Genomic DNA, 13,747 nt, shown 5'->3' with positions numbered 1-13,747 from the left:
TCCCTCACTGACATGCGAGGAAAAGCAACCCCAGCAGAGCTTTGAGGTCCACTCTCGGAGGCCACTTCTGTCCCCTGTGCTGAGCCCTTTGGTCATCGCCTTTGTCATTACCGTCAGCATCACTGACGGTGCTCAGAGCTAACGCTTGCTGAGCCTTGGTAAGTGCAGGCCCAGGTGCTGGATGGGGATGGTTTCCATTCACCCCTCACAACAGCTGAGATGAGGAGAACTTCTCACTGCCACACTTCACAGATGATGCAACAAAGGCACAGAGAAGTCAAGGGACTTGCCCAGGCTCACACAGCTAGCGGGCAGTGGAGCAGGATTTAAACCCAGGTCTGTCTGACCACAGAGCCTGTGCTCTGGACTGACACTGGCCGGCTGTACACTGTGTCCCTGGACAGTGCTCAGCCCCAGACTTTCCCTTCATTTCCATCAAGGCTGACTCAGCCCTTGTCTTGTACTCCGGACTCTGCCCTGACCTGGAAACCCATATGCCCCATCTGAGAGAGTCCCAGGTGAGAGCAGCCTTGGGCCCTGATCCTTTTGAGGAGGCTCGTGGTGTGAACAAAGGAAGTGGCCCAGAGAGAAGGCCTTACACCACACGTGGGGATGCGGGGGGTTGGGGAGCCCTCCAAGAGCCCAGGAAGGCTTCCTCGCCCCATGGAGAGGGCCAGTGAGGAAGGGGGCCTCTCCACCCACAGACGCGGGCCACCTGCCCGGCCCCCATGTCAGCCAGTTGGCGGAGAAGTGGGAGGATGGCAGGAAGGGAAGCCCACGAGGGGCTTGGGTGCCTCTCAGGGGTGGGGAGGTCTCCCAGAGGCCTGGGGCGTGTGGGGCGGAGGGTGGAATTCCCCAGGAGCTGTGTCCAGGAGGCTCCAGGAGCCCTCAGCCGCCTGGGGGAATTCTGCTGGCAAAGGGCTTGGTGCAAAACAAAGGGCAGTCTGTCCCCTGCCATCCAAACAGAAACACGGTCTCTCACTCTCCATATAGGCCGCCTGTCCGATGCCGCAGAAACCTGACTGGGGGCCCCCAGGGCAGGTAGGGCCCAGGAGCACAGGCAGGGGGTCTTGACCAAGGACCACGACAAGGGGAGTGCTCCAACTCTGGGCTGCCGTATCAGTGCCCTGCACGCGGGAGTGCACAGGCCTCTTGTCTGCAAGGTCCCCGCTGCGCAGAAGCTCTGCGTTTTCTCCCCTGCTCAGATGGCCACTGCCACTGGAGGCACGAGACACCAGGAGGAGGACGGCTCAGGGGAGAGTCTGGTGGACGTGGGAGCCAGACTCCCAGGTCCCAGTCCCAGCTCTGCCACTTCCTGGCTGTGTGATCTTGGACATGTTATTTAATCTCGTGCTAAACCTCATTTCCTCATCTGTGAAACAGGGAAAATATTAGCACCTATCTCCCAGAGCGGTGTTAGGATTCAGTAAGATAAGAAGGTAATCCCAGGGAAGCATGGCGCCCAGGACCTGGCTGGCTCGGATCAGCCCCTCATCCTCCAACGGGGGGCACATGCGGCAAAGGCTGCTGATGGGAGACCCCAGGACAGATGCCACTTCCGCGGCAGGGAGCGAGGTGCCGCATGGTGGCGACAGGCCCCAAAGTGCACATGCAGTGTGTGCCAGGCCCCCCTTGGCTCTGCTGGCAGGCTCCTCGGTGCTCTGTGCGCTCCGTGCATGGGGCAAGGCACGTGGGGCTCGAGGAAAACATGGCCCAGACTGCAGGGCTGGGCAGCAGGGCCGACCCAGCCTGGGCTGCTCTGCCCGCCGAGGATCCTGGAGCCTCCTCTCCCACGGGAAACCGCACGGTCAGCTCCAAGACCTCCTGAAGCCTGGCGATGCTCCACGGCCTGCCACCACCGCCCAAGTCGGCTGGTGGCGCACAGATCCCTGGGAGTCCCAGACCCCCCAGGCTCATGCTGGCAGGCAGGGGTGAGGGCAGTGAGGGACGGAGGAGGTTGTTCTGTGTCAGCAGGCTTCGCTCCGTGTGAGTCACTCTCTAGCTATGGCCCTTTGGGCTACCACAGTGTTTTTCTCCTTTTCTAGGAACTTGGTGTGCAACTTGCCTACCCAAAAAGAAAGGAGGAAGGAGAAAGAACCCACAGCAAACCTCGCATAACCCCAAAAGGGGATTTCAGACTTCACCCCTTGCCTCTTACCCACAGCAGGGTGACCTTGTCATTGCAGCTGTTTCACAAGCATTTCTGCCTGTCCCCTCCCCTGGGGATGCTCCGTGCTGCGCGAGGAGCAGACGAAGGCCCACAGCTTGTCTGCCTGCCTCTGCAGCCAGACTTAGGGTCTGGCCTGACGGGTAGGGCAGGAAGGGGCTGGAGCTCTTCCAGGCTGACCCTCCACTTTGCAAGGAAGGGCAGGGTGTCCCTGGACACACGTGGAGCAGGCCCTGGGTCTTCAGTGTGGTCTCTACACCACACCGCCCTGCCCCTTTCCAGCGCACCTACGACTCAAGGGAGAGGCAGCCAGAAACTCTGCTTGCCCCAAGACACAACAAGGGGGTTTATCAGATTAAAGGAAGTGCAGCCAAGATGCAGGGTCTGAATGAGGTGTTGGTGCCCTGCAATCCTGGGAAAACACACACATGCACGTGCATGCACACACAGACACAGACGAGACACACACAATCCTGATTATATTCCCCAAACCTAGGGGGCCTGGAGAAATGAGAGCTGGAAGCAAATCCACCACAGAGACAAAGAGGCCTGGAGAGCTGGTGTGGTCAGCAGGCAGCCCAACTGCACGTTCCCATAACAAGCCCTGGGATACTCATTCAGAGCCAACAGACGGCTGTGGCTGCGTGGACGGCTAGAGAGGACACGGGCTCTGCAGCCAGATGGACTCAGGTGCTCAAAAACTACACCCTCTCTTTGTGAGCAGTAACAGTGCAGAGCAGGATGGTGACTGGCCCAACATCCCACAGAAGGCCCAAGCCCGAGACTCCCAACAAGGAGACGACACGCTCTCAGGGCTGGGATGGCCAGTTTCCTCACCAGCCGCCCTCCTCCTGCAATCCAGAGCTGCGGCTGCACCACTGCTGGCCTTGCTGCTGGTGTCCACATCGGCCTCTCAACACACAGCAGGCCTCAGCGCCACGGGGAAGCGAGCGAGCTGGGCCCCCAGTCCCTGGCCGGTCGGGCAGGAGGATGCACGTATGATGGGCCAGACCCTGTCAGGCAGTTTCATGGCTCGGCCACTCTCTGCAAGGAGGTCTAATCTCCACTTTCATAGATGAGGAAATGGAAGCTCAGAGAAGCCCTGGTACCACGGCAGCTTCTCAAGACATGAATGAACTAATCAATGAATAAATCAGCAAACAAACAAACTCTTCCGGCCTCAAGGGTAAGTAAGAGGCAGTGCTGGGCTGGGAGCAGGTCAGACCCCCAAGTCCTGCTCTTCCCTGGCTTCCTGAACTCTCTCACGCGGCCAGTCAAGGGTCCCAGCTGCCCTGGAATTTCCGTTTCCTTCCCGCCTCCCTGTGGAGCCGACGGGTCAGGTTTTCATCACTTCACTCTCAGGCAGGCAAATACTTACTCATCCCACACAGGCTGACTCAGACAGTAGAGCCTCTGGCCCCTCTGGTGGCCCCCAGCCCTCTCTCTGCACGCTGGTCCTCAAAACAGTGCTATCTGCTCTCAGGCCATCGCCCCATCAGACCGTGAGCTCTGGGTACTGCCTGCCACAGCAGCAGTGGTGCTGGCAGAAGAGTGGAGCCAGCTGGGCCACTGATGGCAGCCCCCTCCCGATGGCTTCTCAGGCTGGCACCGCAGGGTCTGGGCCCCTGTGCCCCTCTCCCGAGGTCCCTCTCCCTGCAGCTTCTTTTCCTGCGACTGCTGTGGCTTTGGCCACTTCATAGGGACAATGGGCCCAGGAACCCTCCTGGGTGGGCAACCACATTACGGAACAGATCACCCCCCGCACAGCTTCTGCTGTGAGATTTGTGCTGCCTGCCACTTGCAAGCCCTCCAAATCACTTCAACTCCTGGACATGAGAGGGAGGTGAGAGAGGGGTGCCCTTCCCAGCCCTGCATTCCTGGGATTGTGGTGGTGCAGTGTGGCTCTCCTGTCAGTCCTGGGTCCCTGCACAGTTGGTGTCCCTCTACTGCTGCCCTAGATCACCTGGAGAGGCCCAGACCCTCTGCCTGAATGGGGTGATAGCCTGAGACAGGGGCCTTGCGTGATCTTCCTCTGCCACCTGGCTCACTGAGGATGCTGGACTGAGCCACCCAGATCCTCTCCAAGATGGAGGCGCCCTCTCCCCGCTGCTGGGAGTGTTTTGACCGCTAGTGGCTGCATCCTTCCCTGGGAAGTTCCCTTAGCCAAGGCTATGCCCCACCCTGGGCAGAGTCTGCATTCAGTGGCTGGTCACCGTGGGGGTACAGGGCCATGCGCCCCCTTGCCTGGATTTGGAACATCTGAAGGGCCACCTGGCTCTCGAGTTTTCCAGCTGAGGCCCTGTCATGACTGCACTGCAGTTCAGCCTCTCTCTCTCTGCCCGGTGCCCCGCTCTCCCCTGAGAGCACCCCCAGTAAACCTCCTGCATACCCATCTCAGAGTCTGTCTCCTGGGAACCTGACCTCCGACAGGACCTCCTTTGGCTCATCTGTCACTTCTTCTCCCACCTGTCCATTTCTTTCTTTCTTTTTTTGCTGAGGAAGATTTGCCCTGAGCCAATGTCTGTTGCCAACCTTCCTTTATTTTGTATGTGGGACGCCATCCCAGCATGGCCATAAATGGTGTAGATCGGCTCCTGGGGAATGAACTTAGGCCACCGAAGCAGAGCTTGCCAAACTTAACCACTATGCTCCTGGGGCTGGCCCCTGTCCACTTCTTCTAGTCATTTTCTGAGCACCCACTAGGCATGAACCAGGGAGGACTTCTGAGATCCTTCCCAGAGCTCCCTTCTCGGGACCCTTGAGGCTCCCCTTAGCAAGCACCATGTTCCCAGGTGGCAAGAGGCAGAAGCAGCCATCCCATCCTCCACCCCATGGGATTCCTGGGGGAAGTGGGCTGTTTTGAGTCAGAGTCCTCATGGGGACACTGCAGGGCGCTGGGTAGTGGCAGCATGTAGCCTGTGCCAACCCCAAGGTTACAGCATGAAAGAAGAAAAGTGAATCTTACCTCTTATTGAGCACCATGTTCCCAAGCTTCAGGTCTCTGTGCACAATGTTTTTCTGGAAAACAACAGGCACGTGATTTGTACCCTGAAGGTGAGAGCCGGGATGGGCCCAGCCTGTAAGATGTGGGCTTTCCAGGTGTTGGGAAGGAAGGAAAAAGCTCTGTGACATGTCCCTTTAGGCTTGGGCCTGGATTTGTAAGCCACAGACAGGTCAGGACCATTCTAAGGCCTCATAACCATGTGTACCAACGGGGTGAAAGGTGACCCCGGCAGTCTCTGCCCACCCAGGGCAGTTTGCCCAGCTCTCTCTCCCCTCGCGCCAACATCCAATGGGGAAAACCACTCCTCTCTCTGCCTTTATCAAACATCAAACCAAAAAACCCCCAAGCACCCTGCCTGGATCTGAGGTCAGAGATGAACTCTCATGGTTCTGGTGACCAAGTAATGCGGGCTCAGCCTGCAGGAGCTGTGTGCCTGGAAGAGGCCCAGGCTCTCCTAACCTGGACCTCGGGGTATGGGACACTCCAAACCTCGGAAAAGCTCAGAGATGGGCTGTGGCTGCCACTGGTGGCTATCTCACAGTTGTCATCCGAGCTGGGAGACCACAGTTTAGCCTCTTGACTGATGGGGGATTACCGTGCTGGGCTCTGCCATGCTGCCCGGGCAGCCCACACAGGAGCACGGGCTGAGGCCTGCAGCATGTGCCTCATCTGCGTACTGTCAGCCGGCTACTTTCCTTCAGGACACTCTCAGGGGCAAAGCACACCCGAGTAAGGTGAGACTGAGCTGCTTCTGCTGAGCAGCAGCAAGAAGGATGGCTTTCTGCGGCACATGGGGCCCAGGATGCTCCCAGGCCAGAGGAGGAGGGCGCTACGAGGGGCCGAGCGCACCTGGTGCAGGGCTTCCACCACGCGCACCACGTCGTAGAAGATCACTACAGTCTCCCGCTCGCTGAGCCTCTTCTCCTTGATGACGTAGTGCTGCAGGTTGATGAGGTCGGCCGTCTTGTCGCTGAAGTCGTGTGCACAGAGGCAGTCGAGGACGAGGCAGATGCGCTTCTTCATCTTCTTAACCATTCGGCTGGATTCTGTGTCCTCAACAATCTCACAGGTGCGGTCCTGGGAGGCAAGGGACAGACTAGGCTTGGCTGCGGGCACAGCAGGGCCAGGGCCAGGGCCAGGGCCTCTCCCCTGGAGGTGGATACACAAACCAATGAGAGAGCCTGGAACAAGCCTGCATGTGTGCGGGCGGTGGAGGCCTGGGGCCTGGGCAGCAGGGAACATGGGGCTGCTAAGCAATGCCCAGCTTCTAGTGTGCCAATGCCAGGCCCGGCCAGGGGCTGATGTATGCAGCTCTGGTTCAGGCTTCATGCTTTGATCCTAATGCAAATGTTCAGATACGGCCTGGGCATTTAAAGCCAAAGGGCCCTCTGAGCCAAGGGTGCAGGTAGCAAACCCAGGGCTCTGGGGCCTCTCTCCTCCATGGCACTCTCAGGGATTCCAGCAACAATCAATGTAAACTTCCTCCCAATGTGCAAGATGGTGCAAGTGGTCTGTGTGTCTAAGACAACTGCTTTCGTTTGGAAGCAGGACTTGTGGGCAGCCACGTAAGAACACAGCTCTGGTCCCTGACAGCTGGGTCTGGGCCCCAGCTCTACCTCATGCTAGCTGTGGGACCCAGGGCAGTTCCCCCAACCCGTGCAAACCACTGGGTCCTCATCTGTAAAGGGAGCTGGCAACCCCTACCTCACAGGTTGCTGAGAATAAGATGACCCATGCTAAGTGCTCAGTTTGGCCCCAGCCAGGGCTCAGTAAGTGGGTACTGAGCGCTACCACCACCACGGCTGCAAGCTCTGGACTAATTTTCCTTGTTGAAAAAGGACTTCCAGTGAGACAAAAACCAGGGACAACACAGGGACTTTTATCCTGTTAGCTCGAGGAAGCCCTCGGTGTCACCCCCAGCAGACTGACAGTTGCCTCTGGGGAACTCCTAGGGACTGAATACCCGTGTTTCTCCTTAACAGCAGGATTGCACGTCTTATGCTCTCTTCCTCAGAGGCCACCACAGTGTCTGGCACACAGAGTGACTCTAGAAATACTTCTTATCACCCAGGTTCTCTTATCAAAATGACAGGCCAAGCTCTGGAAGTAACCAGAGAGGAAATACTAAGAAATCCCAATCACCCTCAGTTTGACCTCATGTTTAAGGGAAACTCTCCCATTTTCAGAGTTGCCTCTAATTGCACATCTAAGAATAAAGCCCTCGGTGGGGTGTATGCGTGGGGTGGGAAGCGTTTTCCATTTATGTCACTTCAGGAAATCGAGCCAACAAGGAGCTCTTATTGCCTGAAATAACAACGACGATGACCAGAGGCAGCTCGGTGCTTCATACTCTCTCACTCATCCTCCCCACCCCTTACGAGGAAGGCACTGTTGTCATTACCCCATTTACAGATGACGAGTCTGAGGCTTGGGACCTGAAGTGACCTGCCTGAGGTCATACAACCTGAATCAGGACTGCTGGTTCCAAAACCCGTGTGCCCTCCCTGCACCGCGCTGCCTCTCGAGCACCAGGTCCATCCTCGCGAGAGTGGGCCCTGGCCAGCAGACCCGGCTGAGGCTCCAGAAGCTCTGCCGGGGGAGGCCTAAGCAGGAGTCCCCCCAGGCACGCTGAACCAGTTCTTCATTTCTGGAGACACACTGCAGTCCTGCCCTGAGGAGAGCTCTTTTCAGGGGACAAGTTGCTAATTGGTACCTTTCTTAAGGGACCTGGAACAACTGAGCATGGGGCTCAGGGACACCTATGAACTGAAATGCCTGGGCAGGAAAAAGGACTGTTGGCACCAAAAACAACCACAGAGATCTACAGGTGGCCCAAATGCCCAGTCTTCCTCATTTCCTTCCCTTCCAGCGGGGCCTGGCCCACAACTAGAAAGAGCTCTTGTGTCTTTAAATGACTTCCTGCTTTTCTTTTATCTTGGAAAAGTGGCTCTTCAAAGAAAGCCTGCAAGATGCAAACTCTGTGCATTCTGCTGGGCTGTGACCATCACAGCAGGAGTGCTGGAGCGGCTAGCAGGATCCCAGCCTGACCCCCAGCCCTCCCAGCGTGCAGGGAGACTAGGGGGCTGCATGGGTGAGCTGCTCACAGTACAGATGTGGCCCCAGCAAGTGCCAGTCCTGGGAGCCAGGCAGGGTGTGGGGCCATGGGGAAGGGGCACAGGCAGCCCCCTCTGCCACTCACCTGAAAGAGCCCATGGTGGTGAACCACGCCATCCTGCGTGTGGAGGAGGGAAAGCAGAGAGTACTCGGTGTGTAACAGCATCTTGCCTTGCCTCTCCTCCTGGCTTTCTATTCCTTGGTCCCCCCTCTCCTCAAGGGTAAGGATCTTTAGGAGGGCACACACACAAAAAAAACAAAAACCCAAAAACCTTACTTTACAAAGCAGAATGACTAGAACGGGAAAAGCAGGGGTTCATGTTCTACCATGCGACACTTGCACACACTCACACGTGCTCGTACGAAGCGAAAGTTTCTCTTAATGTGACGGCAATGTAATTTATGCACAGACAAGCTCTTTAAACCAGGAGTTGTTCAGAGCGAGACTGTGTGAACTGACTGCTTCCTGGGAAGAGACAGCGATACTCCTGTTCACAAGTGGTGTAGGTATGAAGGTGGAGAGGAGGGCGGAGCCGGGCTGGCAGGATGGTCCCTGGGTCCCCAGCCTCCCTCAACCCTGATGCCTCACTTACCTTCAGCTGATAGAAGTCATCCGTGCCATCTTTCCTAGCCAAACACTGCACAATGCTTGGCACCGGTGAGTTGCCCAGACGGGGACCTATGGCACAGAGAGCCACCAGCTTACTTTTCAGAGGCCCTGTCTATGGTGGTGCCATGTCACCAATTGGTCTTTTGGCTAGATCTTCTCTTCAGGAGGGCACCACGGATCACATCCACTGAACTCACCCCTCAGTCTCCTGGTGGAGAGTTCTCAAGGTTTCCCCTCCACAAATGGAGGAGTAAGTGTGCATCGGCCTGAGGTACACCTGGCTTTTACAGGCACATTTCCCAAAGAGAGGGGTGTTCGATGGTGGGTGCATGCTGGAATTGCTGGGGAGCACGTGTTAAAAAAAGAGATCCCAGCTGCAACCTGGAGCCTCTGAATCAGCAACTCCAGGGAGAGGGCGCAGGAGGCGACAGCGTTAACAGGCTCCCCTTGTGGTCTGATACAGCCACCCGGCCCCTGTCCAGTACCAGCTTTTGGGAGTTTCTATACTTCTGGAGATGTACACTGCTCATTGTCCTGTGACAGCGCTCTGCCATAGCTTTCAGAGCACAAATAAGATAATGTCACAGTGCTATTGTACTGCTAAAAACCTTAACAGTGTTCCACTGCTCTTAATGTATAAGCGAAACTCCTTTTTTGGCCTCCAAGGTCTTGCATGATTTGGTTCCTGTCCACCTTTCCGATTGCTTCCCCACTCCCCTGACCATACTCCAGCTACACTGGGCTCTTATTCCTAAGATTTTAAGCCCTTTCCTGTCTCTGGGCCTTTGCACTTGCTGCTCCTTCTGTCTGGAATGCTTTTCTCCTGCTTTTCACATGGCTGGCTCCTTCTCATCCTCGGTGGTCAGCTCAAATGTCACTTCCTCACACAGACCCTCCCTTGTCTGCACTATCTCTAGGCCCTTCTGACTCTCACATCATCTTGTTTGCTTTCATCGAGGCACTTACCGCCCCCGGTGAGGATCTTGTATATTGTTTACTGTTTCTTTTTCCAACTACAGTCGTGCGTCACTTAACGATAGGGATGAGTTTTAAGAAATGTGTCGTTAGGTGATTCTGTCATTGTGCAAACATCACAGAATGTAGTTACACAAACCTAGATGGTATAGCCTACGACACACCTAGCCTATACGGTGCTAATCTTTTGGGACCACTGTCATATATGTAGTCTACGTTGGCAGAAACGTTGTTATGCAGCACTTGAGCATAGAATGTGAAGACCAGTGAGGGCAGGAGCGCGTCTGTCTCTTTCACCGCTGCATCCCTGCACACGGCACAGGTGCGGCACACAGTAGGCATCAATAACCCTCTGCTGCATGACTGGAGGTGGAACTGTCCTGTGCCCATAAGTCCAAGACGTTGTCCCAAAGCAAAACTCACACCCAGACTCTGGCTGCTAGGAGAGTTGGGGTCCTCAAAGCCCACTCCACCTGCAACCCTGAGCACAAGTAATCTGGATTTGCCAGGCCTCTGACATCACTCAGAAAGGCCCCGCTGCTCCTCTGGACCACTGGGAACACCCAACTCTACAGGATTTCTCTGCCAATTTCACAAGAAGTTTGGGGGGGCTATACCAAATGCTTTGTGAAATTAACCATGCCTTCCCAGAATGGTCATAGAAGTGCCTTGGATGAGGGACCTTCTAACACAGCTTGAGTAAGTCCTGTGGGCGACATCCTGGGGGCAACTACAGGATTCTCTGGGGGAAGAGACAGTCTAGTTCTCAGCTGAGACTGATTTAAGGCTGATCAGCTACAACAAAATGACACCTCTTGGAACAGAGTGACCTAAGGCTCCAGATCTTCCACAGTCACAAACAGACTACATGTAAAGTGGTGAAACTAGGTCCAGGCTGAGGGTTGGTCAGGATCCCACGCTGGTGGGTGTGGCACTGTGCATGTCCACAGATCAGAATGCACACCAGTGCACATGCCCCAGCTCCCAGCCCCCCCACTCACCCTGTGGTCAGAGGCTTACCCAGGATGAACGGTCCAGCTCTCTTTGCATTATTTCCGGAAATCCCACTTCCTAGAGCCTTCGCCCTGGCTGACGTTTCCCCAGCTCCTCTGTCTGATGCTCTCCGCTTCATTCTCAGCTCTAGACGAGAGAGAAAGATCCTTCTCACTGAGCGAGTCAGCGAGTTTCCTTATGCTAACCCAGCCTGCGAGTCTCTGACTCAGGGATGCGTCACACAGCTGCCGCTGCTGCTCCTGCTGCCACCTCCTCCCCCTCCCAGAGGAGCATCCAAGGTGCCCAGTGACAAAGAACCACGGCTCCTCGACTTGGGACTAAGCAGGACTATAGGTGGATGTACTTTAGGGAGACTTTCCCAAGTGAGGGCTTCCTCCCAAATACCAACAGCCCCGTGGTCCGAGCTGCTGGTTCATGGGTCCCACGGAACCCCCACTGATCTGCTCTCTAGGGGTGGCGGGGAGCGGGCCCTGGGAAATGGCACGGTGAGCATGAGGCCCAGGGCTGCTTCTGCCCATGACATGTGAGGATGACTGCCCTGGGGAGCTCCTCTCAAACTCTCCTTGACTCACAGAGCCTCTGAGATGGAAGAGCCCCCCAAAGTTGTCAATGGGGGGGTTACTCTCTCTTCCCTCTCTATTTTCACATTTTTCTTTAATTACTTTAAAAATATATATATTGTACATTTAAGAGCCAGTTAAAAGACACCAGTGGAGATTGCTGAGCACTTTGATCTGCCTGGTGATCCTTATCTGCTCCAGAGTTAAAATGAAAGGTGACATTAACCTCTAGACATGGATAAAAAACCCAAAAAAGAGTTGCTCCCTCTAGCTCTCTATAGTTAACACCTCAGGAATGCAGTGTCCTGGAGGTGGGGCGAGGAAACAGATGTACACAGTGAGTCCCACACAGGGAAGGTGGAGAGTCACAGGGATGCTCAGGGATGGCCGCTGCCCAAACCCAAGGAGAGGTCCCTGGCCCAGTGTGGCTGAGGGGTCACAGGGAAAACTTCTCTGAGGAGGTGACACAGGAGTGGGCTGGGCAAGGGGCAAGGTCATCCCAGGCAGATGGACCCAGGTGAGCAAACGCACACAGGTAAGAAATGGCACATAAGCAACATAAGCAGCTGCTGTTGGAGTGTGCGGCGCGAGGCAGGGAGTGGCGAGAGGTGACCCCGACCTAGAGGGCCTCACAGCCACGTCAGGAGTGTGGCCTTCATTCTTCCACAAAGGGCTCGGGAACACTGAACCCTAAACTTCTGTATGTTTTCTTCAAACAAAAGTAATTGACATTCCCTGCAGAAACATTAGAAAATACAAATATGCAAAAATGGAAAATAAGGTACCCACAATCTCACCACCCTGAAGTATTGGCTGTCAACGTTCAAGCAGACTTTCCCGTGTGGGTGTCTGTCTGCGTGTGCACTTATGTACAGTTTTCATTATTACAGAAATTTCGACCACACTGTGATACCATTTTGTAAGCTTCCTTTTTTCCCACCTAAAATACATTATGAGGGTGAATTTTATGGTAGGTGAAATATATATCAATAAAGCCATAAAAAAACAAAACAAAATACCATAATCAACGTTGCTGCATGACAATATTCTTCTGTAGCATCACTTGAAATAGCCACACAGTCTCTTTGGTAAGAATATACTGTTACCATGATTTGTTGGGCTATACCCCTATTTAGGGACATCTAGGTTCTCTCCACTTTTTATATATTTTTATTAACCGTTATGCACATAGATCTTGGCATACTTGTCTCCCTTGCTCAGGATAAATTCCAAGAAGTGGCACTGCAGGGTCAAATGGGGTACACAGATTGAAAGGCGTTGAACACACCCTGCTGGGCTGTTCTCAGGGATGCTGTGTCAACTGATATACCATCAGCAGTGTGGGTGACAGTCCCAGAAACTGCACCAGGACTATTTCCTTATTTTTAAAAACTGCCTATTTGATGGGTAATAAAAAGTCTATCATCGCTTAAATTCATAGTTTAACTATTCATGTAGTCGAATTTGTTTCACATGCATACTGGTTCTGTGCATTATTTCCTTTATGAATTTCCAGTTCATATTGTTTTCTCCTTTCATTATTTTTTTTAACTGCTATGTGTGTATCAGTCATTGATTTTTAGGAACTCTTTATATATTCAGACTGTAACTGACCTAGGATGTAGTTTTTTCTTGATCTTTTAACTTTTTTAATTTAAAAAAAGATTAATTTTTTTTTTTTAAAGATTGACACCTGAGCTAACAACTGTTGCCAATCTTCCTTTTTTTTTCCTTCTTCTCCCCAAAAGCCCCCAGTCCATAGTTGTATATTCTAGTTGTGAGTGCCTCTGGTTGTGCTGTGCGGGACGCTGCCTCAGCATGGCCCAATGAGTGGTGCCATGTCCGCGCTCAGGATCTGAACGGCAAAACGCTGGGCTGCTGAAGCAGAATGCACGAACTTAACCAATCAGCCACAGGGCCGGCCCCAAAAAAGATTAAATTTTTATGTAGTCAAATAGTTGTTTTCTTCTTTAGTTTGTTTTTTGCTGTTATTCCTGGAAGGCCTTCCCCACTCTGAGAACAGGTCCATGTTCACTAGTTAGGTTAAATCTTCACATGTTGCCATTTTGGCCCTTATTCTAACCCCCAGAAGACTGAGTCCACGCCGTGAAGCGGAAAGTAGGAGAGAGGACCTGCTGCATGTCTAGTCCAACCTGCCAGGCTTGCCTCCCATCAAGCTGCAATGTGTTTTCAGAGCTGTGCCACTGAGGAGCAGACCCGTGATTTCATTCTGAGAGTAACGAGGACCATGTAACTCAGTAGGCCCTGAAAGTCCCCAAATGGAGCAGAAGCCATGGTTAGAC

General features: G+C 54.1%; 1 protein-coding gene across 3 annotated transcripts in view; it reads right to left on the bottom strand.

The window, feature by feature from the left end:
- The window catches only part of STK40 (serine/threonine kinase 40), a 42,754-nt gene that overhangs the window by 9,763 nt on the left and 19,244 nt on the right, over nucleotides 1-13,747 (bottom strand). For all 3 annotated transcript variants that reach the window (XM_070260433.1, XM_014737362.3, XM_023633369.2), the window contains exons 2-6: nucleotides 10,891-11,010; nucleotides 8,879-8,964; nucleotides 8,371-8,514; nucleotides 6,021-6,248; nucleotides 5,133-5,185 (exon numbers count right to left, since the gene is read on the bottom strand). In XM_070260433.1, the coding sequence (XP_070116534.1) occupies nucleotides 5,133-5,185; nucleotides 6,021-6,248; nucleotides 8,371-8,514; nucleotides 8,879-8,964; nucleotides 10,891-11,010 (631 nt within the window). The remainder of the gene's footprint in view (nucleotides 1-5,132; nucleotides 5,186-6,020; nucleotides 6,249-8,370; nucleotides 8,515-8,878; nucleotides 8,965-10,890; nucleotides 11,011-13,747) is intronic.

The sequence above is a fragment of the Equus caballus genome, chromosome 2 (assembly GCF_041296265.1).
Source record: "Equus caballus isolate H_3958 breed thoroughbred chromosome 2, TB-T2T, whole genome shotgun sequence".
Taxonomy (NCBI): Eukaryota; Metazoa; Chordata; class Mammalia; order Perissodactyla; family Equidae; genus Equus; species Equus caballus.
Note: the sequence above shows the minus strand (reverse complement) of the source record. Positions and strands in the feature narration are given on the sequence as shown.